Genomic DNA, 16191 nt, shown 5'->3' with positions numbered 1-16191 from the left:
AAAAGCACTACTTTTGTGAGTTTTGTCTTGTAAGTTGTCATGAGTCCTCATACAGTTAACCATAGCCCTCATCCTCTTCTCCAGATCCTGCTCCTCTCTCAGGCTTCATTATTCCTTCCCTCGTTCCTCCCCTAGGCACCCTTTCCTTTAGGAGTGCTGCCTATACCCTCCTCCTTAAAGCATTACTTTTCCTCCTTCTCTATGGTTGACCCCTTTCTCTTTCTAGTGTCCATTCCTTTTTCTCAAGGGTTTATTCACTACTCCTCCTCCATATGAGTTAAATTTATATACACATGTATAATAATATATGCATATTACAAAACACACTTTTCAATTCTATTAATTTATTATGCTATGCCACAATATATCTTCATAACACACAATCAAACAAATTAAGCAAAAATTTACTACCTCTACATTTCACAAACAGTATTGTAGGGCAAGAGGATATTGAATAAATTAACTGCATTACTATAATGTATACAGTGAAACCTGTCTGATCTGGCATCCACTGGGAGACAAATTTTGTGTTGAAATAAACAGGGTGTCAGATTGCCTGGTGTAAAAAACAGGAACAAAAGTGAAATGGGAATAAGAAATTTAATGTCGGAATTCACAGTGTGATGGATTGAACAGGTGTCGGATTAGACAGTTTTCACTGTATGTGTATTCTGTAAATAGTTTATAACTCAAACACAGGATATTTTATTTATGAAAAATTAATCTGTGCAATTTTAATATGGCCTATAAAAAGAAAAATAAGCATCACTCTGAAGCTGAAGAAATCAGGTGAGATTAATTAGCCTCTACATTATTATTAAAGTCTATCTCGATTCTATAAATAAATGCAAGGAGTATTATATCTAGGTTATTAAATCTATAAAGAATGTATTATAAAAACTGAGTGACCAAAAATATATTGCATAAATACCCAAGGGGAAAAATTTTAAGATCATTATTTTTAACATATCATAGCTAAGAGCACTTTCTACCATTGTATTCACTCTGAGTTGGGAAAGAAGGACAACTCGGTTTAGGAGAATAGGTTTCATAAAGTGCTCTCATCATATGACAGGTACCCATATGCAATGCCAAAAAATAGTGACTGTAAAGCCAACCTGAGAGGGTAATGTAGCTTTTTAACATGAAAGCGTCCTCTTCTGGGACAGATATTTTGAAATCACAGTCTAAAAGGACGGTTTTCTCAGATGATGGTGTAGCTTGGTATGCAAAAAAGAATATTAAGTAGTACAGTGTATTATAAAACATATGAAATATTAAAACATGTTAAAACAACTGTTGACATTTATTTCTTTTCTAGCAATAAATTTAAGATTTCATGGATTGATAAGTTTTACATAGATTTAAAACATTAATAATATATAAAGGAATGTTTGGAATGGCTGGCATAAAATGATTAGTATTCAAACTTTTTTCCCCGAAAGTTGTGCAACAACAACCAGATTAACACCTGAGAAACATTGCCCATATACAAACTTGACAACATGGCGATGGAATGATAGAAATTCACATTTCTCTTATAAAGTCTTAACAAATATCTTAACCTAAGTACACAGCCTTCGCAAAAAACACCCCCGATGGATTGACGGTGACATTGATTTTGTCCATAGGTTTAAACATTCCAATAAACCGTCCGTCAAACACTTCTGTGACATTGTACGCCCCTGGTCCTATCATGCCTACCGTCTGACACTCCACACTCAGCTGTAGAAAAACAAACATTAAATTAAAAGTTATCTATCTACAGGGCAGTAAAGGGTGGAAACAATGAAAAAGTACAATGCTGAAAACTGATAAAGTATGTGATGTATTTATTTATGAAAATGATTCCTTAAACAAAGTAAGAACTTGTGAGATTTTGAAATGGGTTGTTTACATGTAGTCAAGTATCAAGCATTGTTGTTTTAAAGTTTGACACATTACATTTTCTGGTAAAAAAGACAGGTGTTGTCAAAAAATGAAAAACTAAGAAATTCATAGCCATTATGCATATCAATTTGAATTTAAATGGCTTTGAAGCAAAGGCTTTCTATGATGATGAATGAGCAACGTCATGTGGTAGAAATTTACTGACATTTCCAAAGAACTGATTACATCCCAAAGTACAAAGAAACTAATAAACATAAATCTCTATGTAATTTTTACCTTTTCCGGAGTTCCTCCTGATCCAGTGTAAAGAATTGCGAAGGCGACACTTCCCTGTGGAGTGACCGGCCGAAACCAGAACTGTATTTGGTTCATCTGTTACATATAAACAAACAGTAAACACACATAAACAAACTCTCCAAATAATGTCTCAGAATACCGAATCATTTAGTACTGTAAACAGGGAAATCTATGTCCCTGTTTTATTTTTGCCCTCTTCATGGATGGGTAAATGCAAAATGGGGCAATTTCAAAGAATACAGCATAATTTCTTAAACAGAACTATGATGGGGGGAATTTGTAACAGGGCAAAATTGTTCACAAGTGCAAAAGAGCAAAAAATAGAATTCGCTGAAAATAGCCCTATATGCAGTATTTACTTACATCTACCAATAGAGCCCCGGGCTGTCCTAGGGGATCCTGATTGATGGCTATTACCCCCTTGTGTTGTAGGAGGGCCTTGGAGTAAGGGTCAATATTCCTGAGGTCTGTGGACATGATCAGGGGGGCTGCCATGATGGCCCACATTGCCATCTGGGATTTCTGCTGTTCCTTACTCAAGCCAAAGTTTCCAACTATTATCTGGAAAAATGAAAATATAATTTCAATGACACTGAATATTTCTGTTTGTGAAGCTGTTTTCTTAATGCTTTATATGTCATTTTTTTTAATATGCTCTTTTAAAATTTATACCAATTACAAAAACACACAGATGCAATAAAATGACAGTGCAATTTCATGACTGCACTGATACGTTCATGATATTACATTCTGAAAAAAAATTAAAAATACAAAACAGTATTTTGACATCTCTAGCAATTTATGTTCATCTTATATGAAGTTATCCTTCTAAAAATTTCAACAAAGAACATACCATATCAGGATCATTAAAATTTCCTGGACCTGCTACATCAGAAAAGTTTCCCTTATTTTTGCCATAGTATCCAATGATACTGGCCACGCTATCCCATGAGTCCTGGATATCATCAAAATTTCTCCAGATGTTACAGCTCTTAGCAATAGCTTTGTAATCAGGCTGCAAAAAAAGGACAGATGTCAGAAATTAAATCAAGTAAACAATTATTTTTTTTTAATTTATTTCTGAATTCTTTTATTTTTATTTGACCTTTATTATGTATAAAGAAGGAACTCCTTATAAATAAGCCCAAATATCAGTTCTCTATTTTAGATGGATCAAAAGTTACCTTGCGTCTAACAATAGACTGCCATATCACATGCAGATGGCATAAATGTAGGCTTTCAAATGACTAATATGTGGGATTTTCCCTATCTTTTTTGTAAAATATGGCAAAAAATGAGTCACAAGTTATTTATTTCCTTACAAAGATCATTGATTATTGACATAACAGTGATATAATTCCTTTTTTTTAGTGTATTTATAAAATTTTTTGTGGTTCCTTGATTGCTTTACTTACAATTTTATCATTGGCTACAAAGTAAGCAGGCCAGCTGCAAGAGTAGAGAATAGGTCTGCCTGTTTTGTTGAGGAAAAACTCCATAATGGGATATCCTGAGAAAAATACATACAATGTATCAAAAACAAATTTTGAGAGTTAATTACTGGGTATCATCAGAAAATATGTGTGATTTTTATTTTGCATTAACCTGTACTTCATCTCATGTTACAATTCAGAAAGAAAAATACTACAAGAAACTTGCTGTGTCTAGCAAAAAACAACTCACCAGAAGTCATGTCTTCTACATTACTATAACAACCATCTAACTTCAGTAGATCTACACCCCAGTCAGCAAATGTCTGAGCATCAGATTCCATGAAGAACTTGCTGCCAGGGAATCCCCCACACGTTTCTGTCCCGAAGTCCTCATAGATCCCAAACTTCAGACCTTTACTGTGGATCTGGAAAAGTGTGAGGAAGTGATTTTTTTTTTATCAAACAAAGAAGTACAATAGAAGTGGAAATTTTAGCAGGACACAAATTTAGCGATTTCTCTTTAAAAATTGGTAATTTAATTTAAGCGAGAAGTAATTTTAGCGATTTTATAATGCTAACTAAAGAAGCTATTACAAATGAAATGCAATTAATTTTAGCGATATTTAATTTTAGCGATCTCATGACCCTCGCTAATAATGCCAAAATTAAATCCTAGCTCGCTAAAAATTCTACTTATATGGTATTGATGAATGTCTGACTAGTAAGTTTAAAATAAAACATTTTTTAATATCAACTTACTACTAGAAATACAAAGTCTTTACTTTAGTTGGCATTAATTACAGGAAGAAATTTGATTTTCATTTTATTAATATTTGAAGTTGGTAATAAAAAAAAGTTCTACAAGTTTTATTGATGCTTTTCAATGTCATATTATGGAGTAATTTAATCAAATGTACATGTATCATATCGACAAATGTGTCATCAACTGTTCAAACTGGTGATATTTTGATATTATACATGTATTTACTCCTTTCAAATAAAATTTCTTTAAAAGAAGAACAAGACATGTCTAGTTTCCAGTAACCTCACAACAGAACCTGTACATGATAAAGCTTACATAGTCACCCAGAGCTTTCATGCCACTGGGGAACCTGTCAGGGTCTGCCTGCAGTCTTCCATCAGGTCCTCGTTTTTTGGCCATCCAGCAGTCGTCTACATTTACGTACTCATATCCAACGTCTTTGTAGCCATCCTCTGCCATTCTGTCCGCAATCTGCATGTACAGTTTCTCTCTGAAATGAACAAGGTTACAAATCATTATCTTCTTGTGTAAATATGTAAGTTAAATCATGTGTTATACATATATTACAATGTAGTACTGGTTCAAAAATCAGTTACTGTCCAATAAAAAGGCACTGATGTGAATACAACATATCTAAAATATTCATGAAAATAAGTTCAAGTACCAAATACAATCTGCCAGTCATGGATTCTACATTTCTGGGCAGTTTCATACACTGCTTAAAGGTTACATGAAACAAATATCAAGTTAATTTTAAAGGGCGAGTGATTTGTATTTTAAATACAAAATCCATATTATTATGATTACCCACCCAATGCAATTTTCTGGATCATTGAGACAGTCAGTGTTGCATCTAAAACGTTCCCATGAGTTCCAGCCCATAGGGGGAGTGCGGGCCAATCCATTATCCAGTGTATAGATACTGGAGAGCCCAGCCAGGAATAACAACAGGGTCTTCATTCTGAGAAAATTAAAGCTTAAATGTATCAAATGCAGCAATGAAATAATCAATACTTCAAGAACTTTAAATTTACATTGCAGATTAAATCAATAATGAATATTCAAAACTATAGCATTCTAAAGAAATAAGAATCAATTGTTTGAAGACACAAGTGATTGAAGTGAATGTATCTTGAACATGCTAAATTCATGTTTCATCTGCTATTCAGATAGTGAACACATTCTTTCCTTCAAAGAACGGATTACCATTTGACATATCATTAGCTGCATGCCAATGAGCAATTATTCTATGCAACTGAATTTCATGTTCAACATAAGTCACTGACAACCAATATAATAACGCATTTTTACAAATCCCAATTGGTATTGAATATATAACCTGAACGGAAAATGATGAGATGGACCAGACCAAGATTTGAACCAGGTTCCTCTGAAATTCAAGTAATTAAAAGTACTCATTCCATCAGGCTATCTGGCCACAAGTGACAGAACATGTCTGGCCACAACACTCCTCCACTCCTTAAAGGTCTTTTCCCTGAAAACAATAGGGCTGGGACGATACAACTTTTTCTATATCGATACGTATCACGATATTTGAGCCACGATACGATATGTATCACGATATGTTAAATTGCTTATAAAATCTTTTTTTGCATTGAAATAAACAAATTATTTCTTTGCAAATAAGAATAATTTATTCAAAATAGTTGTTTATATGTTGTCAAACAAAAATATTTTACTGAAATTGTGTTAATTATTATTTATTTCATATCTATATTTATATTTAACTTATTTATCTTATATATTAAACCCCAAATGTTAAATAAACAAAGAAAAATAGAAGTCAGATTTTCATGGGCGATATTTCGATATTTCTTCATTTGTGTCAATATGCGTATCATCCTCACATATATCACGATATATCGATATCTTGATATATTGTCCCAGCCCTAGAAAACAACAACCCAGGGCCCTTTCCTGGAAGGTCAACTTTCTTCTTTCCTGTCACATTTGGTGCCCTGGAAGTGACAGGTGAAAGCCCCGTCAAAGTACTTACATGGTGTCTTCGAGGGGGGATACCTTAAAGGGGGAGGAATGTGGGGATCAGATGGGTTTGATCGATGGTGACCAGATAGCTCAGTTGATAGAGCACCTGACTGGAGATTTAGGGAGCCTGCATCGCCCTGGGTTTGAAACCCAGTCTGGTCTGTTGCAGCTTTTTCCGTTCCTCATTTTCTGTTGCAAATTATTCATGATACACAGATTAAGTCTGTTTTAAGTATTCAGCGGTGAACACATCACAAAAGGCATCATATTAAAATTGAATACAGAGGTAAATAATGCTCCAAGACAATGTCAGTCTTTGTTAGCCCCTCCCCGAACCTGATCCACCCTTCCAAAGTGCACTAGCAGTCAACCCCCATAGATGCTAATATAGATAAAACATGTTCAACAATTAAGTCAGCATACCTTAATTAATTAACTGCTAAAATGAAGTAGATTATTACTACACATAGTGACATACCTTCTATCAGTATCTGCCTACTTTCGTTTCACGTGAGATGAGGAATGGTCATGTGATTTACCATGTGATTGAGATTACCATTATTATCCTCTTAAATGATGGGCCATCAACCTTAATAAATATTTACTTTGTACAAGCGTGATATTCTTCCCTATTTATTTGTTGTACAATAATGAGTAAACGGTAAGCATGCGTACGGAAATAAAAAGGAGAAAAATGGTCGGGCACGGTGTACACGATAATTTACACTCCAAGACGCGCCAAAACATGTTTGAAACATCAATAATTGAACAGGACTGTCAGGAGTGTGATTTCTAGACGTTAGTACAACAAATAGCAACAACTGTTGCGTAAAAAACAAAGGTTTTTGAATTATATTTTTTATCTGCACATGGTCAGATGGTGAAATAGATTTAGAACCTAATTCTCTCCATTTTGCAGAGCTTTAGTTTAATTCTTTTCCTCAGTAGACTGAGGGTGCACCCCACACACCATCTCACCCCTCACTCCTGCCATGAAATATGAATGTGCCATATTATTTACTATGGTGTGTAATGAAATGGCTTGTTGATCAATGCGTGTATGCATTTAATACTTGTGTAATGACTAGGTGTTTTGCCTCACTCCAGATTGTCACTTCACCCCCTCCCCTTCCATTTTTACGTGAACATGATGAAATAAAAAAAAATCTTTACTTTTTCTATTTGTTTTATATTGTATTTACAGAACATGGCAACTGGTGATCTGACAAACAATATCAGAAAACTTCAGAAAGAACTGAAGATTATGAAGTACCAGGAAAGTTTGGATTTGAATGGGTATGTTATATTAATTCATGATGATGATGATCAATTACACTATCAGAAAGGAGACAGGTTGTGTAGTTAAAAAAATGTGTTAAAATTTATTTTCTGGCAAAAAACACATAGGATTAAATTTATTCAACCGTTTGACTGTCAGTGAGAAGCCATTAAGGTAAAACCAGGGCTCTCACACCACTTTTTGGGACTGGGGCCGGGGCCGTTCAAATTGGGAAAATTATCGTCATTTTGGGAAAAGTTGGATAAAACAAATTCATTAAAAAAAAAATCCTCAAATTTTGCTTTTCTAGCATTTTATCATCAATGCTAACTCTGGTTTGAATAAACAGTTAAACAGAACAAACATGGGTACGTAGGCTATTTATGAAAGTACATTAGCTTTGTAATTACTATCTTTGAGTTTTGACATTGCGGTTGCGTGACAGTCGCTAGTCACATAGTCCCGAATTTCCTCGATCACATGGGCAACTTTGCTTACCAATACAGCGCGAGACTGAACATGCCGAAGCGCGGGTATGTTTCTAGGTGCAGCTTACTTATGTTTAAATGAAATGTCTATTTTTGAAACCAAAATGCTGGTTTTTGTCAAAACTACATAACAAGATACTCTGCACTCATAGTTGTATACATTTTTGTAAAAACAATAACCTGGTTCCCCGAACCAGTTTACAAATGCATTTGGCGCGAACTAATAAAATAGTAGTACAGTTTCAATTTCATTTGCAAATGTGTTTTGTTTGGGGATTTTTTTTTTTGCGATTAGGTTTGATGGACTTTTATTTTTTAATTAATATTTTACTCTAGATTGAAATTGGGAAATTTACACCTTTCTTTTGGGAAAAAAGGTACCTTTTTTGCATTGGGAACGGGGCCGTTGAACGGCCCCAATTTTAGAGAATCGAGAGCCCTGAAAACAAAAATAAAATGATTGTGTATATCAAACTACAGTAATACTTGGTTATAACGAAGTCGCCAGGACCTGTGAACTTACTTTGCTATATCCGTAATTCATTATATCCGTATAAGGAATTCGTTAAATTTATATAGCTGAAGATCCAAGATAACTTCGCTATATTCGTGAATTAGCAATATACATGTTCGTACTAAACAAGTTTTATTGTACCATTTATTTGGTTTGTATATATTTAAGCACAACTTTAAATGATATATTTAATGTGGTTTAAAATCTTACTACTATGGTAGATTTTCCCTTTAGACTTGCACAGGGTAAGGCATCAGCCCTTCTTCCCATCTACCACTACGCATTTACCACATACAGCTGTTCCATAGCAGAGCTGATTGCCAGCACAGACACTGAGCTGTATACCAAGACAGATCTACGATTCATGGAGGGGTGCTACAAGGTGAGACGGATGCATGAAATCGATACTGAGGTCACTTAGTCTTCTAAAATTTATTGTTTTTATTCTCTCTCTTTGTACTATCTAATATGCTTTCTCTCTGCCGATATGGTAAATATAGCATTGCATGTACTTATCTATAATTTGTTGTTACAGATTTTGAGGGACTTGTTTCATTATAAACCTCCTGTAACAAAGGAACAGTTTTTTAACAATGGTTTTGTCGAAAGGAAAATTATCATGTGCACAGAAGTGATGAAACTGATTCAACTAAAGAACAAGTCTCTACAGCCTCAGAAAAAGGCCCCCACAACAACGACTAGTAACCTGGGACAGGTGGTCTCTATGAAGGTGAATATAACTGAAATATACTACAGTTTAACTTTGTTATCTTGAACACTGATATCCTGAGTACCATGGATATATCAAGGTAATTTTATAGTTCAAATGTCTTATTCTGCAAGTTTTTTATAAGGGTCATTCAAAAACATGTGGAAAAAAATCACTCTTCGTCATATAATTTTTAAGATATTTAGGATAAAAACATGGTCACTTATTTTGTCGATTTGATGCAATATGGATACTTTAATGATTGATAAATTTTAAAGCCCAGCAAGACCAAAGTGACTGACCAGACCCAAGTAAGACCCAACAGCTCTAGGAGATCCAGGTCATCCCTAGATACCTACAGTTCACAGAGGGAGGGACTGCCAGACACTAAGAATGCGGTTGTATCTCCTCGTTCTCTAACAGATTTTGATCCCCATCAGGTAAATCAGGCATATAATGAAATCAGTAATATTTCTCAAGCTGAGCTTTGTTGTCTTTGATTACCTTATTTTCAAGACAAGATAACAGAGACATTAAAATTATGGCATATTTGAATTCAGAAACAGTTTTTGAATTTAAACATAAATTCATCTAGCAGGTTGTCAATGAATTGCTCCAACCAGCTGAGAACATTCCAAAGCATACAGCTCACCATGTATCAAATAACAGATTACTGGACAACCACTCACCAACAAAAGATGCTGACACATCCTCTTCATCAGAATCTTCAGACCAAGTCATCACACAGAGGTCACCTCCAGTCCATGTAGCCAGTGTGACCTCTCCACCTAGGGTCACCAAAGAGGTGCTGCCATCTGCTGGTAGAAATGTTAGAGGATTTAATTGGGCAGTTGTTACCCCTAGCATTGCAAAAACCAGATCGTCCATTCCATTTTCAAGTGGTATGATTTTATTTTAATACTATTGTTATGATAGTGGCTATCAAAAAATCATTGCAGAAAGCAGGGTATTCTGACAGTATTCCCACTGAGCATAAATTGAAGTTGGTCTTACAGATTTTAAATGCAAAAGGCCTCTTTCTGTGGGTACCCTATAAAGATCTAGCTGTCTGTCCATCCTATTTCAGTTGTACAAAACCAGTGTGCACCAAAAATACTGGGCCAATGCCTGAACACAAATGAAAAAAAATTGTTTTGGCTAGATATGAATGTAGATTGGCACTAGCCTTATAAAATTTTTTGTCTGCTTAATTCATTTCCACTTTAGTATTTTAAGTATTTGTCAAAAAAGTTTGTATTATTCTAACACAGAACTGATTTTATTGAAATTTTAATATCTTCCAAGCCCTAGAATCTATAAGAGAGATTCTTAATGACCATGTAATTACCCACAGTCTTCATTTATTTCAGATATCCCAGGCCATGCTCAGTTCTGTTTAGAGGAGGATGAGGAAGAGGAAGAAGAAGAGGAAGAGGAGGATGGTATAGAGACGGTGATGGCCGCTACACCAGCACATTCCATCATGGAGCCTCATAATGGAGAAACAATCGAAACAGAGAGAAATCACAACAGCAATCCACAGCAGCCTCAAGCTGGCCAGGCCAACCAGCAAATGTTAAATGAAACTCATATACTCAAGGTTATGCAGTTTATTATATACATCATAGAATGAAACTCATCTACTTATGATTATAGCTAATATATACATATACCATAGAATTATTATAGTTTGCAGCTAACTGTAAAGTTTCATGTTACGTCACGATCTTTTTCGTCAGATGCATCCAGCGTAAACAATTCACGTGATTAGTTAACTAAATTATCAACATTGACACGGAAATAGTCTGTTGCACGAGCAACCAATCAGGGATAGGAAGAATGTTCCAGTCGTAAAGCTTGCCATTAGGAGGCGTGTACTATTTACCTTGAGCGCAGCTGTCCACTAGATCATGACGTAACGTGAAACTTTCCAGTTAGCTGCAAACAATAATAATGCAGATAGTTTAAATTTTAAATGGTTACTTATAGACTTCTAGCAAAAATTGACATTTAAACAGGCGTACGTACCTGCATTTTAAAAACTTTACAAAATCATCCTTCCAAAAAAAAACAACCCACAAATATATGTATGCTTTCCTAATGGTCAGGTGTGTTATAATCTTTTGGTTTTAGGCTATAGAGCAGCTGACTAAGTGTTTCGGGACTCTGGAGTCTGGATTAACCAGGTCTATTGAATCTCTCAATGCACGTATGATTCTTGTGGAAAATAGGGTTTCTATGATGGAAAGCAAGGTATGATTTGGTAGAAATGCACAAAGAATTATAAGCGGAAAAATGCAATATGAAAGAAATTTTTTTTTTATATTTCACAAGTTAAAAAGAAGATGAATACTCCAGAAATACAAATAACTTTTTGTTTTGAATACATAGAAAGGAATTGTTTTAAGAAGGTTTTCATTTAAAATATTGCTAAAAAATATGATTTTAGATTGAGGCAGTGTTAGCTGGTTCTCAAAGAAAAGAGGAGCCAACATTACCACAGCCTACAAATCACAATGGAGTACCTCAGAGATCTGCTGTATCTGGCGTTAATACCAATCTTCAGGGTCAGGGACAGCAGAATTACAATATGACAGAAATTACCAGACCTCCTAGCAGCTCTACTCTAAAGAGCAAAGCAGGTACAGGAAGTTTTGGTCATTGTATTATGGAAATAATTTTTGTTGTTATAGCCATAAGATTAAATAATGAGATGTACCAGTATATGCTTAGAAATGAGCCATTGAACAATTTTTACTGTATTGATTCTCTTTTTCATACGTGTATTTGTAGGAGGATTTGGCAAACATAAGTCATTTAAACATAAATTTTAACAAATGGAATCAAAATAGGTCATATTTGTATAAAATTTACAAAAAAAATTCTTTTGAGCTCTTTAGTGTTTTTTAAAAAAGAATCAATTTCTGTATTGAAGATAATCCAATAACAGTGTCAGGACAGGAAAGAAACAGTACAGAGCCTCAGCAGATAACCACAAATCACACAACAGAGAAATCCCCCAAGTATAAAGCTCCTCCGTATCAGTCCGCCCTGTATGATGATTCCACTCTGGTCATGTTTTCCCCAATTCGTCATGTGGCAGGTACCCCTCATCAGCATAGGACTCCGGAGACCACATTCTGTTCCAATAATAACGACACAACTGACCCGCGGCGATCCAGTACTCCACAACACAACACAGTGGAGATGGACACACAGATTGTGCTTGGGGAATCCATGAACCTCCCTACTGGGGATACAGATACCCAGAGTCAAGTGAACAGGATTAAAAATCTGTAAGTTTGTATTGTACTTACATTCAAAGAGTGGGCCATATTGCTTTGCAGCTTTAGATCGGGTGGTACATGTACACTGTTGTGTTGGTAGGTCTGCCAGGGTGTAGACCAATGTTTCATGACCATTGATAGTCATTTAACTATCTGATTTACTTACATTTAATTATTTCCTAAATCTTGAAAATGTATAGACAAAAAAAGAAGTGTGTATATGGTTAAAAGTATTCATCAAACTTTACTGTAGGTAGATACACATAAAATTTATCTTCCAACAGAAGTGAAACCTGATAGTTTAATATGTAGTACTCGGACAATCTGATGTAAAGAGTTGACATTTATTTCCACTTCCTTGAAAGACCTTAGATTTTTTTTATAAATGTAATATTAGGTACCTCTAAAATTCCTTCTTCCCTATCGTAACTGTATGGTAGAAATATTGGGTGTTTAAAATGGATATGCATTGTCATCATATTAATCAAAGTTCTAATCGTCTTCTGGAATTTTTCTCTGTTTCTATGCAACAATTGAATATTTTGTTTCTTATTTTGCAGATTTAAATCAACAGAAGTTATGCTGAAAAACTGAAAGAATGAGGACGAAAAATGACAATTTGTGTAGACTAAGATTAGAGAGAAGAGTATTAGATTAATTATTTAAATGTATTGGCAGTACAGAGTAATGTACGTGATTGATGATTGCAAGCATTAACAACTACCTCATGTGTCATATTAACCATGTGCTAATGATAAATTATGTCATAATTAATAGAATGCACTAGCTGTTATTTGTTGTTAATAAATTAATATAAGCATTCAGAACTTTATTTGATTATGAAGATTTTTGAGAAATTGGAGTTATGAGATATTTCATAGTTTCTTTATTTGGAAAGTTAAAAAGTTAAGATCTTAAATTTTTTTTAATTTAAAAAGGTTTAAATCTTGGCAATAAACATGGATAATTTAATATGTTTATATGGTAATGGTCAAAATATGTTGATCATGCCCCTCCTCCCTGTAGGCATCTGTAAAAGACAAGCTTCTAAAGAGGTTGAAGTGGAGGTTGGTTAAACCAATTGAGCAGTTACTGTAAAATCACATATTTTTGAGGGGTCAAATTTTCGTGGTTTGAGGAAAATTCATTGGTTCATGGGGATTTGATTTCGTGGTTGAAGAATTGTTCAGTAGTAATATATGTGAAAAATTGCATTTCGTGGTGGACATAAATTCGTGGGTCTCTTCATACCTTGAAAACCACGAAAATGAAATCTCCACGAAAATTAGTGATTTCACGGTATGTAGCATGCTAATGTCTACAATGGCATGAGTCTTCAGATTTTAAGGTCTCGTCCAAAGCCGCAATGTTCACTTAAAGCAATGACTCTGAGTATCCTTTCAGTATGATTGTTTGCTTCCACTTGAATAAACCTTTTAAAGTTCTGCATCCCAAGTAACACATCAAACTTACATGTAGATGCATAATTATACAATTTGAATAAATATTTTAAAGTTAAAAAATACATGTAAAGGAACAATATTTTCCTGACAGAGGATATTATTAAAGATATCCACCAGCTTTAATAACTTTGACCAAATTTTGAAGAGTTTATCTCCTTCAGTGATCTCATTAGCTATGTTATTACTGTTTATTTCACTCCAGATGTCAAGTAGCATATGGTATTTCTGCAATATATATCAATTCACTGATTAGGGTCAAGTTAACTTTTGAATATGCTACTCAACTTTTGAATACCTAGTAAACATGAGGATTGATAGGAAAAAAGAGAAGAATATTAATATTGAATCAGAGTTGAACCCCTTTATTGAGTGTTGGTAAGATGATGAAATTACACAAACTGGTATTTTTTTAAAAAAATTTAAGAAACAGTCACTGACATTAAAACTGATCTTGGCATTAAGTCTTATAATTACCTTATCTTCAAATTTATTGATAACATACATACATGGTACATGCATGATTTCCCTGAGTTTTCATTTGAGACCTGATTAATTTCTATATATACATTTATCACAGTTTACATTGATCAAGTTTGATAAATTACATAGCTTTTCTTAGTTTTTCACTAGATATCTGATTTAGTTCTATAAATCTTTGTAACTCAGGTGGTGGTGCTGGTGAACTTAAGGTGATGTCCATTTTATTTAGCACTGTGTCAGGACTGGCTCCTTTCACAACCATTTTGACAAGTGCAATTGCTGACACAAAGTTAGTTTTTGTTTCTCTGATTTGATGCTCTAGGTAAAATGCTTTTGAATCCCAGTGGAGTATCTGAAGAAAAAGAAAAATTTATGTGCTCTACATTAATGGCTCAAAAATTGAAGGTAATGCAGTCTTGTTACAAATATATGTATTTAAAATCTTCATTATTTTATACAATATAGGTAAGGTATGAAAAACATCTCACTTTTGATTTTATGAAGAAAAAGTCCATGAAGTTCAGAGATTTTCTGTATCTTATGGTACTTCCTCCATTAATGATTGAAGCATTGCTTTTCCAAAGGCCACTAAAAATGCCCTTTTCCAGAAAAAATTTCAGCCTGGCAAAATCGCATTCACGGAGATAGCGTGAATTGTTCATGTGCCAATTTGCATCTAGATCACTTGTCCAACACACTCCTGTAGTATTAAAAAAAAGTTCGAAATTAGTTTAAAGCATCTTTGCTAGCCAAGGGTTTCTGAGGAGAGTATATATAGTGGATTATAAACCTTTAGCCAGCAAAAATGCCTTTGGATAGTTTTCTTTTTTTGCCAATTCATTCAATTTGGTGAAATAAATATTGCATATCTTGAAAAACAAGCAGCCATTAAAAAGAAATCATAAATATTTTTGAAGTTTGTTGTCCTCCCTAACTGACAGTTAGAATACTATCATTAGAACATGTGGAATGCAAAAATTTATAAAGGTTCAATACGTTTCAAGGCGCCTAGATTCCATAGTATCAAATGCGTCCACATTCTTTTACGTTACTTATTATGAAATATGTACATATGTAATTAATCATTTTATTGTTATTATTTTTAATATTAGAAATGATGTGTGAAGAAGATATTTTTTCTTCATGACTACAGTAGGCCCGCCCCTTTATCAGAGATGTTTATCTGGTTATGGTACGTTACCATTTATTATGCTTTCATCCAAAATCGGCATTCGCTTAAATTTTCCCTTCCATGTGTACAGAATAAAGGAAATTACAACTCTAGTGTAATATGCAACATCAAACAAAGCAAATGCCGCAGCAGCATAGGAAAAAGAGCACCAAAGACCCAGATTTTGACATCATTTCCTGGTTGAACAAGATGAAGCAGAGTAATAAATGGGTAGGCTTTACCTGATTGGCTGAATTGAGGTATGTAAATATTTTCATTTTAAAGTAAAAATATTAATGTTTGAAATAAATGATGGAATGTGGGAATATTACAAAAATTCTAGAAATACCAGGGGAGATTGTAGGAGTGGGGATTGATATTTTTGGCAGGGTGTCATTTACTGCCGATCT

The 16191-nt window shown here is 34.2% G+C and overlaps 3 protein-coding genes across 4 annotated transcripts; 1 reads left to right on the top strand and 2 right to left on the bottom strand.

The window, feature by feature from the left end:
- Window positions 1-327: 327 nt before the first annotated feature.
- Window positions 328-7087, bottom strand: LOC134272010 (alpha-N-acetylgalactosaminidase-like). The gene is made up of 9 exons (XM_062754244.1): window positions 6996-7087; window positions 5195-5344; window positions 4699-4873; window positions 3871-4045; window positions 3603-3697; window positions 3041-3202; window positions 2551-2748; window positions 2167-2262; window positions 328-1725 (listed from the first exon to the last, which is right to left on the bottom strand). Exons 2-9 carry the CDS (start codon window positions 5341-5343, stop codon window positions 1561-1563), a joined length of 1215 nt encoding a protein of 404 aa, XP_062610228.1. The 5' UTR covers window position 5344; window positions 6996-7087; the 3' UTR covers window positions 328-1560.
- Window positions 7088-7168: 81 nt separating this feature from the next.
- LOC134272005 (histone H3.v1-like) lies at window positions 7169-13480 on the top strand. 2 transcript variants are annotated; one of them, XM_062754241.1, is made up of 11 exons: window positions 7169-7188; window positions 7595-7686; window positions 8906-9053; window positions 9207-9401; window positions 9659-9820; window positions 9979-10282; window positions 10751-10980; window positions 11514-11633; window positions 11830-12022; window positions 12316-12676; window positions 13228-13480. In XM_062754241.1, the coding sequence occupies exons 2-11, from the start codon at window positions 7598-7600 to the stop codon at window positions 13259-13261; spliced, it is 1836 nt and encodes a 611-aa protein (XP_062610225.1). In that variant the 5' UTR covers window positions 7169-7188; window positions 7595-7597; the 3' UTR covers window positions 13262-13480. The 2 variants fall into 2 exon arrangements, with proteins under 2 accessions (XP_062610225.1, XP_062610224.1); XM_062754240.1 differs by having other exon boundaries at window positions 9976-10282.
- Window positions 13481-14495: 1015 nt separating this feature from the next.
- On the bottom strand, window positions 14496-15930 carry LOC134272004 (protein THEM6-like). Its single transcript, XM_062754239.1, has 3 exons — window positions 15812-15930; window positions 15099-15310; window positions 14496-14962 (listed from the first exon to the last, which is right to left on the bottom strand). Exons 1-3 carry the CDS (start codon window positions 15840-15842, stop codon window positions 14732-14734), a joined length of 474 nt encoding a protein of 157 aa, XP_062610223.1. The 5' UTR covers window positions 15843-15930; the 3' UTR covers window positions 14496-14731.
- Between the last annotated feature and the right edge of the window lie 261 nt (window positions 15931-16191).

Source organism: Saccostrea cucullata, unplaced genomic scaffold (assembly GCF_032062105.1).
Source record: "Saccostrea cucullata isolate Sc308-1 unplaced genomic scaffold, CSIRO_AGI_Scuc_v1 ctg602, whole genome shotgun sequence".
Lineage (NCBI taxonomy): Eukaryota > Metazoa > Mollusca > Bivalvia > Ostreida > Ostreidae > Saccostrea > Saccostrea cuccullata.
This window is presented reverse-complemented; position numbering and strand designations above follow the sequence as displayed.